Genomic DNA, 24,803 nt, shown 5'->3' with positions numbered 1-24,803 from the left:
AAAAAGTGGCATAAGGGATACTGTGATATCCATGACTCGTTGTTGAAAGAAAGGACACAGCTTTTGCCTGGTGTATGAGTTCTCTCTTGGGGCACTATTAAAACCCAGCCACCATGCTGTGAGGGAGCTCAGGCCATAAAGAATTATACTTTTTATTTAAACAAAATTTTGAAATATTTATTTATAAGATAATAACTGTCTCTGAAATCAAGCAGTTTACTGAGCAATTATTTTTGTTCATACACATTCACATGTTATTGCTGTAAAGAAGATATTTATAATTTCTCCAGTTTCAATCTGAACATACAATTTGTAGTAACAAGATGCAGATTCAAGTACAGATCTTCTAATTTGTTGTTCTATCTTCAACCACATCTAATAGGAATAATAATACCATTTCTTTAACTTACTTTGTAGGTAGCAGGCATAAGATTTATATGAAAAAATTTGCCAAAATCACTAAACAAACATAGGATAAAACACATAAAGTGTTATCATGTTAACTATGTTCTAACATTTGATTTTCTTTTTATAGTCTAACCAAAATAAACATTGCATACTTTCAGAACTATGAAACTCAGTAGACAAGGTGAATTAAAGTAGTAAAATTAGTCATACTAATAAACCAATTCATCCATGTCCTCAATTACATTAATAATAATTGAAAAAACAGATTAACATTTTGTGAAAATATCATATTTATTTAGGAGTTCTTGCTCATATCAATGGACTGTCTGGCAGCAGCCACGGCATCAGGTACTCCGACAGTCATATTGTCCATAGATTTTGTCAAAAAGATTTGGCAGCCCAACCGGGATCTATCTGTTAGCCCATACGCCAGATCAAGCATGTCATTCTCCTCATCAGTGACTGCTTCTAACTTCTCAAATATGTGATCTTCAAAGATGAGATGACAGGTAGAGCAAGCCAAGGTACCCTCACATGCACCAAAACCATCAATATCTAGATTATTTTCACCCACAACATCTAGTAGAAAGTCACCAACTTTTCCTTTGGCTGTTAATGTTACACCATCACGGTTTACAAAGCGGACTGTTATTTTATCTTCTGAGCTGCGGTGCGCCTGCGCCGACGCGCTCAGCGCCCGGTGCGCCCCGACCCGGGCCCCCAGGCCCCGCCCGGCGCTTCCGCCCGGCCCCCGGCCGTCGGGGAGGCTACCGGCTCCAGCGAGAAGCAGCCGCCGGTGGGCTGCGCCACCGAGGGCCGCGGTGGCGGCGCGCAGGAGCCGGGCGCCCCCCGCGGCGGCCATAGCCCGCGGTCGCGTGACTCCCAGATGGATGCATATTTTTAATAATTTAAGAATCATTAGTGATTGTGATGAACATGTATTTGAGCATACTTATTAAAATATTTTGTTAGTGAGGTATTTGCACAGAGATTTGGCAACAAAGCTGTCTATTATTAAACTTTATGACAGAGGAGAGCTTAAAAGTATACATAAATGTCAAATCATGGAAAATTGATAAAATCATGTTTACATATTAAGACATAAAAATGTTGCCATAAGAATATTTAATGGCTTTAAAAATTAGTACTGTTAGGTAAGAAACATATGACAAGATTGTGTGCATAGTATGACACCATATTCATAAAAATAAAATGTAGATATATGTTAAATAGATAAAAGAACAGAAACTGCATGGTAAATGGAAGTTTTCCATGAGTAAGGAAATCACATGTTATTTTTAACTTTGCTCTTCAGTGTTTTCTATAATAATCCCATATAAACATATGTTGCATTTTTTAAATGTTACTTTTTGAAACAAATGATCACTGGTGTAATGAAAAAGTTTGATTTCATGTGACTATAACTCACTAGAAAGTGTTCTGTACACAATTTCCACATAATTTTAGGCAAAATTACTTTAATTTTCTTGCTCGTCTATCCTTTCTCACTTCTAAAGCCATGTACATTTGTAGCTAGATAAAATGTAAAATTCAAACTGAAACTCAAATAAGTTCAACAAAATATTTTACTTTGTGCCAATCTGCTCTAGACAGAAAGACGAGTAAGACACAGCCTCTTTCCTTTAAGGCTCACAATTAAGAAGGAATCAGGCAAACAACTTAACAGTACGCCAGAAAAACAAGAGTCATCAGAAAAATACGGTATTAGATGTGGTACTGTAGGGAATTTCTGAGTGTTTGCAAAGAAAATCCTAAAATACAAAACATATCAAGGAAATTCACAAAGCTTCACGAGCCTAATACTATAAAATATTGTAAGATACCTGCAGCGTATTTCTTTCAGGATCATTATAAATAAATAAAACACATTGCATTCTGTTTGTTAGTTTGATGCTTGCCGCAGCTCCACTTCCCTTAAAACCACGTTCGTGGCTGTTAATGGATTATTTTCATCCGTGCTATATCAATTAGAGGAGCAAATTGGAAAAAGGCAGGATATAAATCAATTCTTTTCCAATCACAGAGGGCAAAAGATGAACCAAAATACACCCCCTAAAGTCTGAGAAGCAAAATTATTTCTCTAGGAAAAATATTTGGAAACAAACCAGCATAGCTTCATTTTAATACTAACTACTGTTTGCCTTATTTTTTTGCTTGTTTTTATAAGACACTCTGATGTAAATGATTACTATAATTTTAATAACAAATACAAATTTTGATGACATGATGGTCAGTTCTAAATGCCTATGAAACTAACAATAATTACTCAAATACATTAAACTTTGGTAATTCATCAAACTTACAGTAATTTTGCTACACCACCTTCAGTATATATCATTCTGTATATTACATATTATACAGAATATATTTTTCTGTAACTCCAAAATAAATATTTAAGTGCAAGCAGCTAAGAAGACCAACCAAAATTGTAAAATATTAAATCTTTCCCTTAAAAAATTAACCAGTTTTTCTTAAAGTAGAGTAAGAGTTCACCTGGAATTTGTCATAGGTTAATGAATATTAGTGACTACTTGTTTTTCCCCCACATCGTCCTATTTATCCCTATTGTAGAGCAAGTCCTATTTCCTAGTCGTATAATTGGAAATTATCCAGCTGGACAAAGACCAGAACTAGTTCAATGTTGTATTCATCACCTAGAGTACTGTTGGCCTTCAGCCAATGTTAAATATTAATAACAATAAAAGCTTCCGTAAGCAAAGCCAGGCAAAACTCGAGGGAATATGAGTAATCACTCACTCCGACACCAGCAAGTTCGCCCTGATCAGGGAAGATCATCCACGAGAGAAGAAGGTCCAATTCCTCATCCTGTTCAGACCCACTCCCTCTGGAGTTAGCTAGACTACATTATGACACTTCTGTGGTGAGCCAACAATATGGCCTAAAATCCTCCAGGAAATGAGACCATTTTACATTAGATCTCTCCAAGTGCTGTATTTTAAGGATTGTTGTTTGTTTTAGAAACATAGGTAGTTTCTAAGGTGGGCTGCAGCTGTTAGCCTGGCTTCTTAAATTTATACCATTCCCTCCACCACTCTCAGTCAACAAAGATAGATAGAAATTAGTAGCCGTTATTTGAAAACTTAAGAAAAAAACAGATCCCAGAGCTCATTTTCCAGCCTGGCTTTTACATTATGTGTTCTAGGTTTGCCTTCTAACAACATATGGGAAAGACATCAAATGTTCCCAAACAACCTTGGCATAACTGTAACTGTCAGATCTCTAGCAGAATATTGATCAAGGGCTGTATTTGGCAACCATTAAATAAATGAGTGGGTTTTGGCAGGATCAACAATTCTGTGCTCTTTCTTTACAACAAAATAAAACAAAATGTCCAACAGCTTCTTTATATAGTTTCAATCCATATAATAAAAAGTACCTTTTCCTGTAATTGAATCGTCATTTTTTCCATTAATTTTCCCTAATGTTGTTCTTGTTGTTTTCTATTGCTATCATTCAAAACGATAAATTTAAAATAGAAGGCTTGCACTAATTACTGTATTGTAGTTGTCTTTCACTAACATTATTACAGCATACCAAAACTTTGCATCTTAAAGGCTAAATTCATTCCACTCTTCGCTTCCTAATTTGTTACTATTCCTTTGGAAGCACATTTTGACAATAAAACTCTAGTCTGAAACTCTGTAGTGTGTTAATTAAACAATGCTGCAGGGAGGTAAAAGATTGCTGTTAAGAATCAATTGATTCAATTTTTAGTGATCAACAGACTTCCAAGGGTTAGAATCCTTCAGAGACAACACCCGTGTACACAAGAAACCCAGTACTAATGGAATGTACCAAATATAAATGAGAACAAGAAATCTGACCTAGCAATTGAGTAATATTTACACAAAATAAACATCCATGGTAGTAAAAGTGAATTATTCCTATGTCTATTTCATGTGAGTATTCTTACTGGGACTATCTCACATACTGAATATGAAACTAAATCTTGCATATTAAAGTGCTCACATTGAGGGGGCTGTCTGTAGGGTATGGCGAACTGGCATTGCTATCTTGGTCCCATCCTTTGTGCAGTACCACATGCTGTTACAGGCTCTGGGCAGCTGCTGTGCAGAGACCAAGCAGGCAGCATGGAGAGGAAAGGTGGTCTCTCCACCATCTGGTGATCAAAGACCCTTGGAGGGCTCAGATTAGGTCACAAGCTAATGCAGTTTCAAAATATTTTTATATAATTAATCAATACTTAATAAAAAAGACTGAATAATATAAAATAATTATGAATCTAAATATGCCTAGAATTAATTTTTCTTATATTACTATTTCCTATCGTATTTTGCTTCCATGGCCTTCAAGATTATAAATTTTGTTATTTTTATTGATGTTTCAATAGGAAGTTTATTTTGCTAAGAAAAATCAAAAGGGGAAGTTGTTATACCCAACTTCTGGGTATATATGTATTTTTTTTCTTAAAATACTAAAGTACTTATCCCAGGTTTCTGCACTTGAACCACTTTTCTTTGGTAGGAAATTTCATCTTTATCCACATTCCAGTAATAGATTCACAAAATTTACCCCAACCTAGATTCTGAGCTGCAGACCTGTATGTGCATCCTATTTATTCTTGATGCCCAAATTCTCCTCAAACACAGCATTTTAAAACTTATCCTCTCTCTGAGGTGGTTCTACTCAACTATTTGCAACATCTGTGAAATAAGCACTATATTTTCCCCAACCACCTGATTCAGAAACTGAAGCTATCCTGGGTAACTTCATTTTCTACATTCTCTCCTTGTATAAAATCAATCAGAAAATCAAATTTATTTCATCTATCCCTTCTTATTAATTGCCATCCAACTGCCTTAGTTCAGAAGATTATCATTTTTACCTGGCTTGTGACAGCATCCTTGACTCAAAATCTGTCTTCAATTCATCTCCTGCTCTTTGGCCAGAATCACTTTGCTAAAATACAAAACTGATTGCGCCACTCCCCTGATTAAGACATGTCAGTAGTTCAAGAGTCCTTAGCAAGATAATGTCCTTTGTGGTCTTGTCTTACCTGCCTCTCCAGCCTCTTCTACTGTTACATGTTCCCCACTACCATTACCAAGTTCTTTTCTGCCTCTTTAACCCTCTCTCCCAAAACCAATATCTCACATCCAATCTCCATCCTCCAGTCTTTTTTATTAGCTGGACACAACAAAAGGTACATGCCAACTCAGTCATCTAGTGTGGCTCTACTCATTATGGCCTCACAGATAACCATTTAGTACAGTTAATCACTCACTGGTTCTTAAACCACTGTCTGGAAGTAATAAATACACATTAAGTTTACTTATATTTCATTGACTAATACAGGTCCATGACTATGTCTAACTTCAAAGTGGGCATGAAAGTGCAATCTTTCCATTTGTCTGAAAGGTACAGAGCTGGACTTCTTATTTTTATTATTTTAAACAGCATTCCTAAACTTTCACCTTCACACTACATTCATCCTTTAAGATTCAGCTCAGGCACCATCTTAATGGGAAATCTTAGTCCATTTGTTTTTTCTGCATATCTTGTTCAGAGCATGTATCAAACAATTGCAATTGTAGACTATTTTTGTGTGCATGGTGTCATCCTTAACTAAGTCCATGTATTCCTAGTTTCTATATTGTGTGTAATGTCTGGCCTAGAGTAGTTACATAAATATGCATTGATTGAGTGAATGAATTAATTTTAACTAGTTTCTGGAGATCCAATTATATGAGGAAAATAGACCCATTGGGACCCCCCTTCAGAAAGGTGCTCTACCTGATTTAAAAGATAAGGTGACCCAAAATGCAAATATTATCACAACTTATATCTGAAAAAAAAGTTGAACATATTTCTGTAACCCTCTTCAGGTATGATTTCCTCGCAAGCCTATGTATCTTACTCCACCCCACAAAGGTAACACAAAGGAAAACTGACTCTGTGAACCATAAGCCTTGTAGAGGATTGTAAAACCAATGATAGTATGTATATATAAATGAAAGATTTTGTCTAGGAGGTTTGTCACTGGGAAATATGTCAGGATCTAAAAAATTACGTTTGTTTACACTGCTGAATTGCAATGATTAGAAGTATACGACAATAAATAAATACATTATTAAACACATACCACACACACACAATTGATTAATAATTTTAGGGTTGTTTTTTTCCTACCACATTGTACTTCTCATGCATACAGTATATCTATTGGGTCTTAATATTTAAAAGAAAATAGAACTTTCCTCTTGTTTAAAGGAAACATAGATAAAACAAATGTCAGGTGAACCCACTCTAACTAACTAGTGGCCTGCAGAAATGAGGCTTTGAGAATCATGAACTCTGTTCAGGAACCCCTTGAACTAGTGGCCAATACTCCCAATAAATGCCTTCCAGAGCAGAGGTGTCAGTGACCTGCCATGTACTTCTTTCCTGCTGTATTTTGCTGTAGACAATTTAACAATGTATAACCTTCAGAATGAAATGAGTTTTTAGAAGTCAGTCAAGTTTTGATTATCCGGATGAGAGTTCATATAAAAATTTATTCATGCATTTTTTTCAAGAACAATGAAGGAGCAGCCAGTAGCTAACTTTTTGAGTAGTTACTCTGTACTAGTGTCTGTATACCTGATTTCATTACCTCCTCATTTGGTACTACTTTTATCCTCACCTTACAGATGAAGAGAGGAAGGCTTAGGGAGTAGAAATAGACTGTGCAAGGTCAAATGGTACTGGAATCCTTTAATATTACATGATCCTGTCAGTTCCTAAGATGACTTGGATGATATCTCAGAACTGAACAAGGGTTTTCATTTTGACATCAGTGAAATCACTGCAACTTCAAAACGGTAAGTTTCAAAACGGGATAATACTTTGGCAAAGTCTAGTGTTGATCTATTGTGTCTGATTAGCCCACCATGTAAGAAACAGGTTTTTAATTCTTTGAGGTTGGGAAGGCATTCCTTCTCCATTCCCACGTAACCACTCCCTGTTGTCATATAACCCTGTAAGTCACATACTATTATTTTAATAGCTTCTGAAGACATTTGAGTTTATTATATCTCCCGGCACAATCAACAGCGTTTCCATATACAAGGTCTCCTCGGTTTCCCTCTTATATTCAGTTTACTCTGACACAGTCCTGATTTCATTTGCAGGGCTCATAATCATTTTATATTTTTCATTTTTAATAAAAATCTCCTTTACCTCAAATTCTGTTATTATGGGCACAACACAGGTTCACTTAATATAACTCTTTTATAAGTTGCATTGTGATTTTAATAGAAAATTTGTGTTAAGAGAGGCAAAGGAAGCCAATTTCACATAGAGGAATTTCAGACTGTCAGGTCTATGTGAAATATTTGGGGGATATGGGGTTTTAGAGAGCTACTCTAATCCTAGCTTGTTGGTATCCATTTCTATCAAATAGAGTCCAGAGACACCCACAGTCCCATTGCTGACTGTTGTCTGTTAGGTTAATTTATTCCATTAATTGAATCACTTTGGGATTCTTTCCTTCAGCTAAATTGGAAACAGGAATTATACTGAATGGTTTTTCTATTCATTTATGATGTGGGAAGAATTAGTGCTTTATTTTTGCCTCTTTTAAGAGCTTTGACCATCTCTCTAAAAGTAATATACAGGTAATAATTTATGCTCTGTAACTTACTTACATATAATTAAGCTTGTCAGCCAAGTTCTAAAATTTTCTTGGAAATTTTTATCTTATAGGTCTAAATTCCATAAAATAATGTCAGAGAAAGTGTAGAAAATATTTATCATACATAATGTTTTTTGTTTGTTTTCTTTTATATAAAGTAAATGCTGGCAGAGCTATTTTGCTCTGACTACCTTAATGGAATGTCTTTGGAATGTTTTTATAATCTGTAAAAGGTGTATCTTCCATGCTAGAGAATAACCATGTAATAATGAAAACATTAGCCTTCCTGTCAGTTTTCAACATTTAATCTTTTAGAATTTAGATCAAATGCTCTGCTTGAATTGACAGTCTGCCTAATCCTTCCAAATTCTGGGAGCTTTACACATTCTCATCTGAGCATTTAGTGGATATAACTATCCAGAGTGCAGACATAACTCCAAAATACCTATAATTAAGGTGAATAAACTCCTTTTTTAGAAATATGCAATCATATCCTAGATGACTCAAATTAGTTGAGGAATTTCCTTATATAAAATACTGTTTGTGATCCATTTCCTTCATGTTTCTCCCAATTACATAAGGTATTGTTTGAGGGGTAGTTGCATATGATAAACTCATCTTCCTTGCAATTATTTATTTAACTAAGGGAGAAGATACTACCTCTAATAAAATAAAATGCTTAGGAGCTAAATAAACATTCCTTGCCTTTTTTGGTCAATCTATCTAGAAGAGTGACTTCTTAAAAATCACACACTTTTAGAAGTATCAGCCAGACTAAAATTGCCTACAGATTATTAATACATTTCAAGCCAAAAGGGGCTTGATTCATCAGGAAAAAAGTGGGTTTATTAGTGTGAAAGGCTCTGCTAACCAAAAAGGTCAGCCTTATTATTATATAATAATAATATTGATTGGACTTAGAATATCTTGGACTTTAGTTTTAGGAAAAAGCATGGAGTAAAGTGACCTGTGCCCCATAGAGTTAACATCCTTTCTGCTTCTCAATTGCATTTGCCTACCTTCAAAATGAGGGTACACATCCTTATAAAGATTTTGGATAGTTTAATAAGGTGTTAAGGAAATTTCAGCTCTGCAGTGGAAAGACAAGGATTTCCTTCAGTCTTCTACTTGATTTGGTTCTTTTGTAATACAAAAAAATGTACAGTTCCTCACAATGCTATTCTCTAAATTTCTGTTAGATTTTTCAAAAGCTCAGAGAAAAGTTCATGAGATTTTTGGATTAATGTAGCTAAATAGAAATATTTTTTATTGGAGTATATTCTGAAGATGTTTCTCCCTTATATATATTTAAATATATACTACTTAATGTTTTCTGATCCCTCATAGTCAAAGTGAACTGAATAGTTCAGCTGACAAAGTGTGAAAATAGAAAGAAATGTGTGTGTGTATATTTGAGCTTTATAAGAAGCCATCATTCTTGTACTTCATTTGGAAGGTGTATCTTGAGTATTTAACCTCCATTCTTGCAGACAGGAAATATTTGTTTTATATATATACATATATGTGTGTATATATATAATTTGAAAATTATTCTTTATTATATATAAATACAGTAATGTGTAATATAATATTTTTTGATATTGTAAATCATGTATTATTCACCAAGATAAATATTTACTTAGATGTAGATTATATCTTAGTTAAAAATACTCATTCTTGGAAGCTGACTGCAAATTGTAGTCCTCTAAAAGCATAAAGATAGCAATTAAAATAGTATTAAAATATTTCTAAGCACATTCCTTCCCTGTTCCCAAACCATTTGTACCATGTAGGTAAAAAATCAAAGTCCTACCAACTCCTTATTCAAAACTCTCCAAAGTATATGCACAACTTCCACTGGCAAACACTTCCCGCTTTGTCCTTACACAATATACAAGTCTTGTGTCATAGTAAATCTTCTCACTCTATTCTCCTTTCTCAAAATGTCCCTCCCTGGCTTTTTACCTGTTTAAATTGTATCTACCTTCCAAGGGCCACATCAACTAGGAAACCTCTCCTGATTTTATCTAAAGGTATTTATTTCTCATGCTTCTGAACTACCAGAGGATGTTATTTTTGCCTCTCTACAGTTACTACTCTTTTTATTTATTTCCATTATTAGCCATTACTTTCTTTAAGGAAAGTGACTCTCTGAGCATGATTGACCTTTGTATTCTTCACAGTGCATGTGCATAGTAGGTGCTTAATATATTACTAAATGATGCAAGACGTAATATCAGGAAAGTCAGCATGACAATGTGGTAATGATCAATCAATTAATTGAGTAATTTTAAGTTCAAAACACTGGGTGAAGCATTGTACCTTCACCCAGGGAGAAACTAAACTATAAAAAGTATAAAACTCAATTTCCTTGAATCTAAATATTCTGGGTATATGTCTATCCAAAATTACCACTAAATAATTCAGCAAATGATCAACAAAAAGATTACATAAAATGTTTCTTTGACTCAAAGAGAATATTATAACAATGCACAATACTTTAGGATTGCTCAAAACCCTGAATGTTTTCCACATTCTTTATAGTTTGGGAAGATTAATGATACACATCTTTAAAGAAAAGATCATCAATTTCTGATGCTGCTCACAACCACAAACCCTGAGAAGGGGAAGTGAATGCCATTAAATGCCACTGCAGCTTAGAAAAAGTGTTTCCAGACCTCATTCACTTCCTCTGTCAGTAAGGAAATATTGTGCTCAGACAATAGGAAAAGAAACTAGTAATAGAAATTGCTTCAAATTCTGTTTGTGTTAATCCTTTAAATTCAAACCTTTCACTTTACAGGCTGCACTGTTAAGGAGAGAGGTGGGGGAGCTGGATTATTCATTTCTATAATTAAAGAGATGCCCAGTCATTGAAATATAATGCCCTTCTTCGTGACTGACAGGCACTATGATTGGATGTTAGCAATGGGCCACATGGAAGATGAATTCAGGTAATCTCCAATTTTTTTCTTCTTTTCCTCAGAAATGCCTCAAATTGACACTAATTTGATAGTCTCAAATCCCAGAGCCCTGTGGATTCTGAGAATGGAATGTAAAGACATTCTCCCTGGTGTCAGTCGGTAACTTTCCTTTCTTCAGGTTATAAAAAGGTGATTGGTAAGAAGAGAGGCCTGCTCACTGCTACAACAGACATGAACTTGAAAACTGGATTGGCAGACATCTGCTCTGGATTTTTTTCCTATTTGGTGTACCAGTGATGATGAAGAATAGATGATAAGAGTTCATGGGAAGATACATTCCTTTAACAGCCACTGTCAAAGTCAGATGGCACAAGAGAGAAGCCCCAGCCTAATACAGCCAGGGTTTACTGAACACATTTTTTTTCTCTCTTTTATCCATTCACTTAAAACAAAATTAAAGATTAGAGGCAAAATATAGAGAACTCCCTACTCTGCATGCTCATTGCCTGGGACTTCCTTATAAAATGTAGTATCCCCAACTATATATATATAGATGGATAGATAGATAGATAGATAGATAGATAGATAGATAGATAGATATTGATGCACATTTTAAAAGAGACATAAATACGAGTTGAGTAAAAGAAAGAAAGCAGAAAGCAGAAAGTAACACTCTCAAGAACAAAAACAGTAAAGCAGATTGTCTATTGGCAGTATTGTAAGTGAACTGTAGATGTCCTGAAAGAGGCCTCACATACATGGACACTGCAGCTGCCAGTGCTGAAGACCCTGGGTGGACCAGAGCTGGCAACCAGCAGAATCAGACTCAGCACCTCCCAGTGCCCTTGACTTTGCACGCCAGGCCAGAGCTGCCCACATCTTAGGAGCTTCATTTTGTGTTGGCTCACAGCCCATTTATACTCCCACCATTATCTTGACAAGCTTACACGATATGTTCCAGGGAATTATTCAGTATCAACAGGGCTCCCTTCTTGTCCAGGAGAATAAAAACAGAGCAAGTATATAAGTATTACAAATCACTACATCCAGCACGTGGGAAAGTAGTTTCCCCCCAAATATAGCAATTTCCAAAGACAAGAAAATTCAAGCAGAAAAATAAACATATTACTTCTAGCTTAAAATCCCAACCCATTACCTGGTATAAGCATTAAAAGAGGAAATCTGAGTCATATAATCAGAAATATAAATGCCAAATGCTTTCTCTGCCCTATTGTCAGCACCCAGAAGACTTCTTAGTATATAGCTGGCTTACAGTTATAATAAATATGCAGAAATATTCAGAATTCTGGGCCATCTCCCAGATGGTGTTCAGAGCTCAAATGATCCAAACTAGCCCAGAAATAGGTAACACCCTGGACACTTCCAGTTCCCAGTCACTTTTCTTACTTGATTATTTGTGAAAATCCAAGTAGGGTTTGTTTAATTAGCAGCAAATATTACAAGTTGCTAAAAACACTTCAGCTCAGACCTTGTTCTTCACATCTCCACTCTTTTATTCAATCGTGTATGTTCTTCTGTTACAAGGGTTTCCTTTTACTCCTCTAAGGAGAGATCCTATATGAATTGCAGGAACCACTGTATGCAGTTCCTTAAGAATGTGATATTGTTGTCTTTGTAGAAAATAGCCTGTGAAGCCTGCTAAGAGAAAGGTTCAAGTTCAAGAATAGATTCTCCAGTTTTCTGAAATACTGTCACCAATCCAGGGATAGATTATTTTAGCATAGCCAAGAACAAGATTGTCAGAAGTGCTGAAATGATGTTCTGCCATGTATCAGTACACCAGCAGGTGCCCTTCACAAGGAACATGCATACCTTTCTGTAGATAAAGTGAAGGTTCCTATGGCCAGGATTCTCACCTGGATCTGGTTGGCTAGCCCACTATGCACACGTGGGCCATACATTGCTATTGCCTCTATATGAAGAGCTCTGGGCTGCAGAATGGCTGCAAGGCTGCAGGAGAGCAGAGGCTGGAGTGGTGGCAGTGCTGAAGACAGAGACTGAGATGCCTGCAGGGGCAGAAAGGCCCAGCGGCAGAGACCAGCTTGCTGCATGCAGACTCGCTCTGAGTGGACGGGATTCTAGTGATTGACCTGCCCCTATGGAAATAAAGCTGCGTATAAACCCTTTCACTCCAAGAACATTCCATTGTCATTTTTCAGTCTCACTGAATCCATAGTGAACTTGCCTGGGGCTGAAACCCATTGACAAGACACCTTCATTCATTCATTTACTCAACAAATAGTTATTGAGCATGTGAACCTCACTTAAGCTCTGTGCTGTGATCTTGGCTAAAGAAGCACGTACATAGTTCCTAAGAAACACATTCTGGGGGTGAAGATTTGTAAGTGATCCTTGCTCAAATTCCTCTATATGTGTGTGGATAAAATGAGAGTTCCTGTGGCCAGGATTCTCACCTGGCCCTGGTTGACTAGCTCACTGCACACCTGTGGGCAATACATGGCTGTTGACTCTATAAAAAGAGCTCTTCCCAGTGTTCTGGGCGCGACATGGTGGCAAGGCTGCAAGGCTGCAGGAGAGCAGAGCAGAGGCTGGAGTGGTGGCAGCACTGAAGACAGAGGCCCAGAGGATGGCTGTGCAGGACAGCTGTGCAGAGAGGCCCAGAGGATTGCTGTGCAGGCAGAGGGGCCCAGAGGCAGAGACCGGCTTGCTGCATACAGACTCACTCTGAGTGAATGGGATTTTAGTGACTGACCTGCCACCTGGAAATATAGTTGGGTATAACACTTTCACCCCAAGAAAATTTTGCTGTCAATTTATTTGGTCACACTGAATTCATAGCAAACTTACTCGGGGCTGAAACCCATTGTGAAGACAATGTGACAGAAAATGCTTATCAAAAATTGGCAGACAAAAATGACTTTGTTTTTCAACCCACCCCAAAAAGATGAAAATTGTGAAGTGTGATTATTAGTTATTGAGTTAGTCACAATAATTTCTATGTTCCCAGATTTTACAAAACAACATAAGTGAATATTGCAAGAAATATAACTTCTATTAGAACTTCCTTTATCCAAAATCTATTCCTTTGCTCTGTTTTAATGTTGCCACTAAATAATAATCTTTGATTTGTTAAACCTGCCCTAAATGAGATAATGGAATCATGACTAGATTTCACCAGTTAGTCATTACACTTTCTCCTCCTTCTTCTGAATTACTCACCTGCTCACCCTCCTGTATCACCCAAGCCTTCAAAAAAAAAAAGTGGAGAGCCTAAATATGGATAAAATGAGAGTTCCTGTGGCCAGGATTCTCACCTGGCCCTGGTTGACTAGCTCACTGCACACCTGTGGGCAATACATGACTGTTGACTCTATATAAAGAGCTCTGCTCAGTGCTCTGGGCACAACATAGTGGCAGGGCTGCAAGGCTGCAGGAGAGCAGAGCAGAGGCTGGAGTGGGCAGCCCTGAGGACAGAGGCCCAGAGGATGGTTGTGTGGGATGGCTGTGTGGGACGACTGTGCAGACAGAGGGGCCCAGAGGTAGAGACTGGCTTGCTGCATGCAGACTCACTTTGAGTGAACAGGATTTTACTGATTGATCTGCCACCATGGATGTAAAGTTGGGTATAACCCTTTCACCTCAAAAATGTTCTACTGTCGTTTCTTTAGTTACACTGAATCCATAGTGAACTTGCTGGGGGCTGAAACCCATTGAGAAGACACTAAAATTGCTTATATTTAAAAATTCCTCACTGGTAAAGGGTTGAAACTAATGATATTTTACTTAACTACTGCTTTTTATCAGCGAATATAATAAATAAATCAACAGTAGGAAACACCCTTTGATAAGTTTCCACCTCTTCATGATTGAGTTTCATCTCACTGCTCATTATAAATGCTCATTATAATGAACTATAGAGTGAAATTAAAGATGGAGACTATGAGGATCCTGATCTTACCACTTCCTACAAACACACTGGATCTACAGCTACATATGGAACAACTTCCTTTGAGGAGAAACTAAAAACTGGCTGAGAAAGTTCTACGCTTCAAGTGAAGGACAGAAGGCGCACATAGAAGCAGGTCGGAGAGGCTAGGACCTAATCTCACCATAAACCCCATCACCAGCACCTAGACCAGGTCAGCAGGGAGCTCAAACCTAGAGTTCCTCTTCGAGGAGTGAAGGGTTTGAACATCAGCTCAGGGACTCCCGAGTTTTAGGACCTGCAACTGAGAGGCAATTCCCCAAAACATCTAGCCTTGAAAACAAACAGGACTCACGTCTATGAGACCACATGCCAATCTGACAAAGAGGGGTCAGGCTCAGACGCACCTGCCACAGGGACCAATGCTAAGGAAGCTATCAGGGCCCCCTGAACTTTGTGTGGGAGAGGCCATCTGCTAGTCCTGCGGCCTGGGGGGCAGGCATCTGATTCAACACGCATTTGTGGGCCTGCTGGGTGCTCTCTCTGCACAGAGATTGGCAGGTGCTGTCTGTGGGCTTCCCTTTGCTGCTCCAGCAGGTAAGCAGGGAACATTTTTGTTAATGCTAGGGTTTTTATTATTTTTTTCTTTCTTATTTTTCTTTTTCCTTTCCCAGTGGGTGCCACCTCTCTGTTCTCCCTCTGTCTCACTCTGCTGGTGGGCACCAGTTTTGTTATCTTTTTCCTTGCTCCAGAGTACCAGTATCTCTCAGAGGGGTGCTTTACCTGTTACTGGTGTCTCAGTTTTTACTTCTAGTATTGCAGTCTTTGTAGCTGCCCCCCCAGGGGATGCCCCTTGGTCGCCTGGCTCTGGTGGCCAGGGGCAGTTGTGTTCCTGAGTGCCACTGGACTATAACAATCCCAGATAGAGTCTTGGGGAGGCTACCACTCCCAGGGCTATGCACAGATAGCAGAGTGAAATATATCTTCAGTCTTTCTGTAAAAGAGGCCGGTTTCCTTGACCAGAAGATTTGGGCTGAATCTTTAAAAAAGAAAAACAAAACGCTGAGCTCATAGATACAGAGAACAGATTGTTGCTTGTCAGATGTGGAAGTAGGGGATGAGCTGAATGGTGGAAGGAAGTCGAAAGATACAAATTTCCAGTTATAAAATAAATAAGCTCTGGGAATATAATATACAGCATGATGATTGTAGTTAATGCTGCATTGCATTTTTGTAAGTTGCTCAGAGAGTAGATCTTTCCAGTTCTCATAATAAAAAATTGTGTGATTATATATGATTATGGATGTTGGCTAGACTTACTGTGGTGATCATTTTGTAATATTACAAGTATAGAATCATTATGTCATATTCCATTGTATAAATGCACCACAGATTATATATCTACTACCCTCTTGATGTATATTAGTTGTTCTCAGTTTTTGACATTATGAAAAAAAGCTGCTTGTCCATTTACATACAAGACTTTTGGTAGATGCATAGTTTTGCTCTAGAATCCTCAAGATTATCTAGGGAAATAATAATGCTATTTGGGAATGAAGACAAATATACCTCTCCCTTTGAAATTTGTATACCCTTTTTTTAATTGCCTTGTTGCACATGCTGAGAACTCCAGTGTAATGTTGCAAAGTAGTGGTCAAAGTAGATCTTGTCCTTTTTCCTAGTCTTAGAGGGGAGGTGTTACTGATTTTCCAATATTAAGCAAACCTTGCATTCCTGAGAAGAATCTCAACTGGATGTGATGTACTATTGTTTTTTTCATTGCTGAATTAAATTTGTTAATGTTTTATTAAGGATCTTTGGAATTTATGCCCGTGAAGGATATTTATCTTAATTTTCTTTCCTTATAATCATTTGTCTGGTTTGGTAACAAGTGATTCAGGTAGAAATTGAGGGCAATTGTTGGGCTCCCCTTATCCATTTTGTTTCTTTGGGATATCACACACTTGTTGACTCATGTCTAAAATAAGTAATGGGCATTTTGAATAGCCATGGGACGTTTTGAATGTTACTACTGAGTGAACTTCATCTTTAAAGAGAGTTGAGCTTTGATTTAGCAGCAATGGAGTAACTTGAAGATCATCTTTGTCCTATTGAGGCTTTTTAGTTCTTTCCTTTCTTCCCTCCTTTCTCTTTACATATTCTTATGGAAGATCTAGGGTAACCATTACTCTAGAGCTCTTTTTTTTTCTCTACTACTGAGTTATCATCTTAGATTTCTATTAATGCCACAGTCTTTCAATGGAGTCTCTCAGTTCTGACTGGTTAGAAATTTAGTGTCTCCTAGCTCAGTGTGAGCTGTAGGCATTGTGCATCTTTCAGCTCCCCAGTAGCTTTTTGCCCACCCTCATGGAAACTCACCCTACACTTTCACGGGTTTGTGTTCAGCAGCAGATTCAAGGGAATCCAACACTGAGCTCTTTTTCTATGTAACTTCCTGTTCTCCAGTACTCTGTCTCATTAATCTCACCTGCCTTTTTCCCCTGAAGTGCAAACACTATGTCATTCACAAGTGAGATCATTGACCTCCAGCTTGGATTACCATCTCTGAGCCACCATCTGGAAAGTTTAGGCAGAAATCTAGGGCAATTGCTGTGCTTACGTTATCCATTTTTTTCTTTTGGATATCATACACTTGTTGGCTAATGTCTAAAATGTTTTTCATATACGTTTTCCAGGTTTCCTGTGTTTATAGTGAGAAAATACATCTACTGTTAGTTCAGAATTCCATAGTGTGTTTGCATTACCTGAAATACTGTGTTAGATATAAGAATGCTTAGTGATGTTATGTATTTTCATTTAACTTTTTAACTAGCTTCATTAAATTTCCACATTGTAAGTCTTACTCTTAAAGTCTCAATTTCTTAGAATGCAATTATCTAGTAACATATTTTTCTAAAAGTTTCATTCATAGGAAAATGTGATAAATTTTAGATGAGGTGAGTTTTTACAATGAGTCTCAATAAAATATTTTGTGTATGTCTAATCATTTAGCAAGTTTAATAATAAATTATCTGTGTTAAAAAAACCTACATAAGAAAAGGATTGGGAACAGTAGCTAGGGTCTGGAAGACAGTGTATAAAGAAGGGAACTGATGAAATATGTAGAATGGCAGAAGAAACCAGTCATGGGAAATCTCATAAATCACTAGTCAAAACCTATCATCTCTAAAAGTGCCAAACAAAAAAAATTTCAAAAATCCAATTAAAAAACTTGGTGGATAAGAAAACTATTTTTCTGTGAATTTTATGCTCAGGTAAATTTTCCTTCAGATATAATTAAACAAATGTTCTTGAATGCACAGTTCAAGGAATGTGGTTTCCATGTCCCCTTCATGAGATGGGAGTTGAATTAGTTTAATAGTAGAACTAGGCTAGAATATATGCTAAGTTCATAGAAAAACATGTGTTATATGCTTCAGAAGTGTAGCAGTGATAAAACAACCCCAAAAAGAAGTGTTGGAGGAAAAAATGTAGAAAGAGATGATAAGATTTTTTGATTACCTCATCTTTAATAGCTGGATATTAAATTATTTTAAAGCTGATAAATCAAGAAATTGATAATTCTATTTAAAATAAAAGTAAACATAAGGAGAGAGAGATTATTGACTAAAATCAGGTGGCAAAGGACAGAGAAGAGAAGGGAAGGGAAGAGAAAACACTCCAAAGTTTATCATTGCATTTAGGCTGGAATAGAAATTGTTGAGAAAAATGTGAGACTAAGAGTTTTACGAGAATTTATAGAGACAAAAAGAAAACAAGAGAACATGATAACTTCTTGGATGTCAGGACTATCAAAAAAGTATTAAGAAAAAAGCAGACATAGTGTGAGATCTTAAAAATATATAAAAATAAAAACTTTAAAGGCATAACATTGTATAACAGAAAAGTAAATACTTTCATAAATTATAATGAGCTTTATCCAATTATAATGGAGGAAAATGATTTTCAGTTTGGATCAGCAAACCCAAATACTACTCTCTCTGCAATAGATATATCTATAGGATGTAATTCAGACTAATTGACAACAAAATGATGGACAATGTGTTCAGGTTCAAAAAGGAAGCAACAATAATGATCTTAATATTAAACAAATTGAAATTAAGTCCAAAAAATATTAACTGATAAAAATAGCAACATAATAATGCTGGAAATTACACTCCATGTTGATGTTATAATTATGAATATATACTTTCTAAGTAACATAGCATCAACATTCCACAAAGCAGATAGGATACAAGACATACAGAAAATTAGACAAAAGCAGTAGTGATACCAAAATTCCTGAAGACCATAATGCTGACTGTTTCTTGAATTTTTCCAGCAAGATATTAGAGAAAATATTTTTAATTTTTAAGGTAAAAAAGCTTTATCTTAAAGCACTCTTGATTTAGAATGCCCTGCCTAATGCTGTCCAAACTTTGCCATATGTCCAGAACTCATCTTGATTCTCATTTCTTATTAATAATAGTTAGCACATGTTATACCTTTATTTTATTCCAGACTTATGTAATCACTGTGTTGTCTCATTGAATTGTTATCACAAAGCCCTATAAGGTGGGTGATATATACACAGAACACAATGGAATATTGTCAACCTTACAAAAAAAATATGTAAATCCTGCCATTTGTGACAGCGTGGCAGACATTACGCTAAGTGAAGTGAACAAGACACAGAAGGACAAAAACCACAGGATACAGCTCATATAAAGTATTTAAAATAGTCAAATGCATAGAAGGAAAGAGAACGGTGCTTGCCAGGGTGTGAGGGGAGGGGAGAAGAAAGGGTACGAGTCACAGTGTACCAAGTTTCAGCTATGCAAGGTAGGTAAGAGATATCTACTGTACAGACTAGTGCCTGTAGTTAATACTGTGTTATATACTTAAAGTGCTAAGAGGGTAGATCTTTTGCTAAATGTTATCACACACACAAAAATAATAATAGTCAATAAAGGTGGTGGGAGGAAAACTTCTGGAGGTAATAAGTATGTTTAAGCCATAGATTGTGGTGATAGTTTCATGGGCACATACTTATCTCCAAATTCATCAAGTTGTATTCATTAAATATGTACAGTTTTTAGTTCCTCAGTCATACTTCAATAAAGTAGTTTATATAAATCAAAGATAAAATATGCAAACAACTCGCAAAAGCTTACTACTTGCTCAAAGGTACCTTGCTTATAAGTGGTAGAACCAGGATTTAAAGGCAGCCATTCCATCTGTCCCCCAGCCCCGCCATTTACCTCTATTCCAATGTAAGTGGAACATCCTTTTTCTGAAATCTCAGAGGTACACAGACTAATAAATAGAACTTGAAATATTAAGTCTGTATTTTTATCTATTCTATCACCATGTTTGTATGTTTAACTTTTCTCTATTTCTCCATCCCAGCAATTCCTCCTTTGGAGAAAGAACTTTATCTCACATTTTCTTTGTACTCATCACTGTAGGTGAAATAATTCTGTGCTGTCTCAGGGGCTGAAAAAGCGAATGTTGTTTCTAGTTCTAGGGAAATTCACAGCATAGGCATGAAATATAAAGACAAATGTACAAATTAGGCATCAAAGCATTCTATTTGTTTTATCTCCGACTTGGCTCCTTCCATCCGTCCCTTCCTTCCTTCCTTCCTTCCTTCCCACCTTTCCTTCTTGCCTCCTGTCTTAGTCCCTCCCCCAAGTTCATCATCCTCCATTCACATACAATGTGTTGGAAAAACATCCTTTCTACTTGTGTGTTATCCTGTAAGAAGATCTTTTTTGTTGTTTTATTTAGGATAAATAGCACATGTTATGTGTCTTCTGCTTCTTGTTTATTTTATTTAGCTGTTTCTAAGATATGTCTATGTGGCTGTGTGAACATCTTTTTGTGTTTGTTTTTTTCTAATGCACTACAGTATCTCTGTAGGGTCTCGCATTTTCTTATCTACTCTTCTAAAATGGGCACCCAGCTGTCCTCTAACTTCTTATAACCACAAACATCACTGTGAGTAATAACCCCATTCATGTCCCCTTACAGACCCATGGGAGAACTTCTTTGGGACACAGGAGTGGGATTTATGGATCATATGGCATATATAAGAATACTTAATTTAACAATATCAGTGCCATATTTCTCTCCAGAATGGTCTCATAACTTTATACTTCCATTAGTGCAGGAGGGTTATTGTAATTTCATGTTCAACTTCCCAATTTTTGCTACCAAAAAGAATATAAAGTGACATAACATTGTTCCTTTCTTCCCTCTGAAAGATACTCTCTTTTAGGAGAAAACAGTATCTTTGACATCATTTTTTTTTTCATAGGAGACACAGGGCAGACTTTACATAAACTAGAAATCTAGAGGAAAAAGCATTCTGTTGTGTACTGTTTCATCAGATATAGGCTGTTTTACAGCTGACAACGGCTGTAAAACAAACATGGATATGTGACTATACCAACAATTTTTGCCCTGTACTGCTACCTTTTAAAAGAACAGAGAATATTGAGCTTACTCCTGGTTATATAGGACAGTGAATCACAGTTCTTTAAATGTAATAAAAAAGAACAATTTGTCAAAGAAGGAAGCCACTCCCTGACAGACTAATATATAATAGGACAGAAAATTCAGCTTGGTTTAGGATTTATGAGAAAATTATCCATAAATTCTGTTAATTAAAAATATACATAAACTACTACAAAATTAACTGTTGGAATGAGGGGGCAAATATATATCAGTAAGTCTGAAGGGTTTTTGCCTTTCAATTTTACCCAAATATTATCCATTAATAACAGTTCTAAAATATATCTCTTAGAAAAATAACAATAGTAATGCTGAATTAGGAATCCATTTTCTTCCATAATTTCTTCCTCCTACATTTAATTGATATAGTTCTAAATTATCAGTATAATGCATAGGTAAATATAACAAATTATTTCATTAATATACTTTTATGCCTGATTTTTAAATGGATAGATTTGATTATTGACCCGAGAAATTACCACCTTTGAATACCAATATTTTATAATAATATTTTTTTTCACTGAGGGTAATACATCTACATACAATATATAAACAGAAATCTCACTATCTTGCTCACTTCTGAATCTTCAGTGCTTATAATACTGCTTAGCAAGTATTTATTAAAAAACATATTTTAATACATATTTCTGTTTTCAAAAGTGTAATGAATTTAGAGTTAGAATTCATGGGTTTTAGTTTGGAATCATTCATTTATGATGAGACTGAAATAAATATGTACTCAAATTATGTGTGATCGAACTAACTTCTGCTGGGCACTGAGTTACTTCAAAGCTATTCTGTTTTCATCAGACAAATGGTCTGGGTCCTTTCATGAGTTATATTTTACAAGAGGTAATCGACTGAAAGGCAGCTCTATGAAAGAACTCCAAGCATGGATATTCCTTTTGAAAGGAATAATCCTAAGAAATAGGATAGGGATGGGGCACATGAAGGATTCAAACAGTAGGTAATAAGTGGTCTTGGGAACCTATGAAATAGATCTGAAGCAGGCTGAGAAATTAGAAGGTAATTTACCTAGGTAGAACTGTAGTTTAAGAGAGTAAAAAATGGGGTACTATATAGTTAAGAGGTTGAGATCTGAAATCAGTGATACGGTTAAAATCACACTTGCATCTCTTCCTGGCCTAGGCAACCTTTTAATAGCATCCTCATCTGAAAACTGAAAATAATATCACCAACCATGTAGGTTATTGTAGGGGTTGATGAGTTAATACATGTAAATTTCATGACTTGCTAGTATTATTCAATAAACATTCAGTGTTATCATTGCAGTATTTTAGCTACCTATTAAGACATCAACATTATCACATCACAGAATATACATATATGTATGTTGCTTCCATTCTAACCCCAATTCTCAAACAATATAATGCAATGGAATTTGCATTTTAAAAAAGTTGCATAGGAATTGTGTGTTTATAGTTGTCAGTCTTCCATTAAAAAAACAAAAAACAAAAAGTACATGGTTGGAATAAACCACCTTAAGAGGTGCCCTGGTGCCACTGTTCGAAGGGCAAGGACTACTTTACAATACCTGTACCATGTGTTACATCCTATAAACAAAGATTGTGTGCTCTGGGTCATTCTGTCTTCTGAAACGAAGGTAATACAAAGTCCAAAACAATATTTTATGGGAAACCAATGAGATATTGAAGGGAAAAACATATATGAAAATTTTCCTTCGTATTAGCTTTCTATATAAATTATTTTCAGCTGTCAATACATACGATGTCCAAGAGAGAATTATTTACCTGATTCTAAAGTCTGTTTATATATTTTTTCAGGAACTAGCAAATATCATAATTTATTTTCTCTTTACCAAATTTTGCCTGACACATCACCTTCTATTTAAAAATCAAGGGCTCACCCAAGAAACTGCGTCATCCCCTTGGGCATAAATATCTGTAACAAATACACCAGTACTTTGGCTGCAAAGAGAATTAAAAATGCACTAGCTGTTTAGCATTCCATGAATGACAAACATACTCACACCTCAGATGTAGAACAGAAACGGAAACTGTGGCATACAAAACACAGGATCAACAGCTTTGGTAATTCGACAGTAATAGTGATGATGGGAGCATACTGCATTGCTCTTGAGAAAAGGGCCCCTTCTCTGATGTAATATTTATCTGAGTTATAAAATAAACCCCTCAATGCAATGCTATACATATTTTAACACTTCAGGAACAGTATTTAGCAACATGTATCAAAAGGAAAACATCTGGATGATCTCTGATCTAGGTCACCATTTCTAGAATTTGCCTTAAAGAATAAGAGAGAGGTGAACAACAGTGTTCCTCAGAATACAGTGACAATCCTAACAACAAGAAACTGGGAGCAATATGATTTTTCAAGTGATAACTGATTTAAATAACTACTGTGATCCATGCTGGAAGTACTTTCTAAGCAAAAACAATTATCTCTGGAAATACAGGTATGTATATATATTGACAGTTAACACAGATACACAGTAGCATTTATATATTTTTATATGTATACTGATTTGCAAAGATGTTTACAGCATATCTGTAATTCAGATCACTCGGTTTTTCACCCTTCTGTGATCCTGTTTTCTTTCAAAAACAATTAGAGCGTTTCCAGTATCCATGTGATATACTGCGGAAAATTTATGAACTACCAGTTTTCTTTGCAAAGGCCATGTTTCCCTGCTCAAGTATTTTAAAAACCAAGAAGTTGGTCTCAGCTTCACTTCTAAATCAGTTTATACTGCAGCTTTACAAAATGTATTTATGTAATTTTTGAAGAGTTAATGTATTTATAACCTTAAAAATGTCAAAAATTACATGAAGATCTGTAGAAAAGCCCCTTTTTCCTCCTTTTACTTCAGTTTACTTTATCATTGTATTTGAAGTGAATTTCTTGAGATGGCATATTGTTAGATCATGTCTTCTGTACACTCTATCAATCTTGATTTTTTTAATTGGCATATTTAGATCATTTACCTTCAAGGTAATTGTTGATGTGGCTTAAGTCTGCAATTTCATTATTTTGTTTGTTTCCTCTTATGCTACTGTACTATTAGTTATTTGTTAATTATTTAGGATTCATCTTATCTATAGTATTTCTGAGTATGGCATTTTTTAATTTTCTTAGAGAATACTTAAAGTATTACAATGCACATATATAACTTATCAGAATCTGCTAGTGTTGACATCTTACAGCTTTGACTGAACTATAGAAACCTTACTTATTTAGGTTCTTTTATCTGCTCAACTTTTTAGTTAGTATTGTCTTACGTATTTCCTCTGCATACATTGTACATTGATCATATAGTACCACAATTTGATGTTACAATTTTTTCTTCAAACATCAAATTTTGTTTCATAAA

At 35.9% G+C, this 24,803-nt stretch overlaps 1 protein-coding gene across 1 annotated transcript; it reads right to left on the bottom strand.

The window, feature by feature from the left end:
- Positions 1 to 703: 703 nt before the first annotated feature.
- Positions 704 to 1,291, bottom strand: LOC140847927 (adrenodoxin-like). The gene has a single exon (XM_073229604.1). It carries the CDS (start codon positions 1,268 to 1,270, stop codon positions 704 to 706), a length of 567 nt encoding a protein of 188 aa, XP_073085705.1. The 5' UTR covers positions 1,271 to 1,291.
- Positions 1,292 to 24,803: the final 23,512 nt, after the last annotated feature.

This window comes from Manis javanica, chromosome 1, assembly GCF_040802235.1.
Source record: "Manis javanica isolate MJ-LG chromosome 1, MJ_LKY, whole genome shotgun sequence".
Taxonomy (NCBI): Eukaryota; Metazoa; Chordata; class Mammalia; order Pholidota; family Manidae; genus Manis; species Manis javanica.
This window is presented reverse-complemented; position numbering and strand designations above follow the sequence as displayed.

What these genes read in the sequence shown, in the direction of transcription:
- LOC140847927 (XM_073229604.1), bottom strand. Translation starts at nt 1,270, where the DNA reads ATGGCCGCCGCGGGGGGCGCCCGGCTCCTGCGCGCCGCCACCGCGGCC.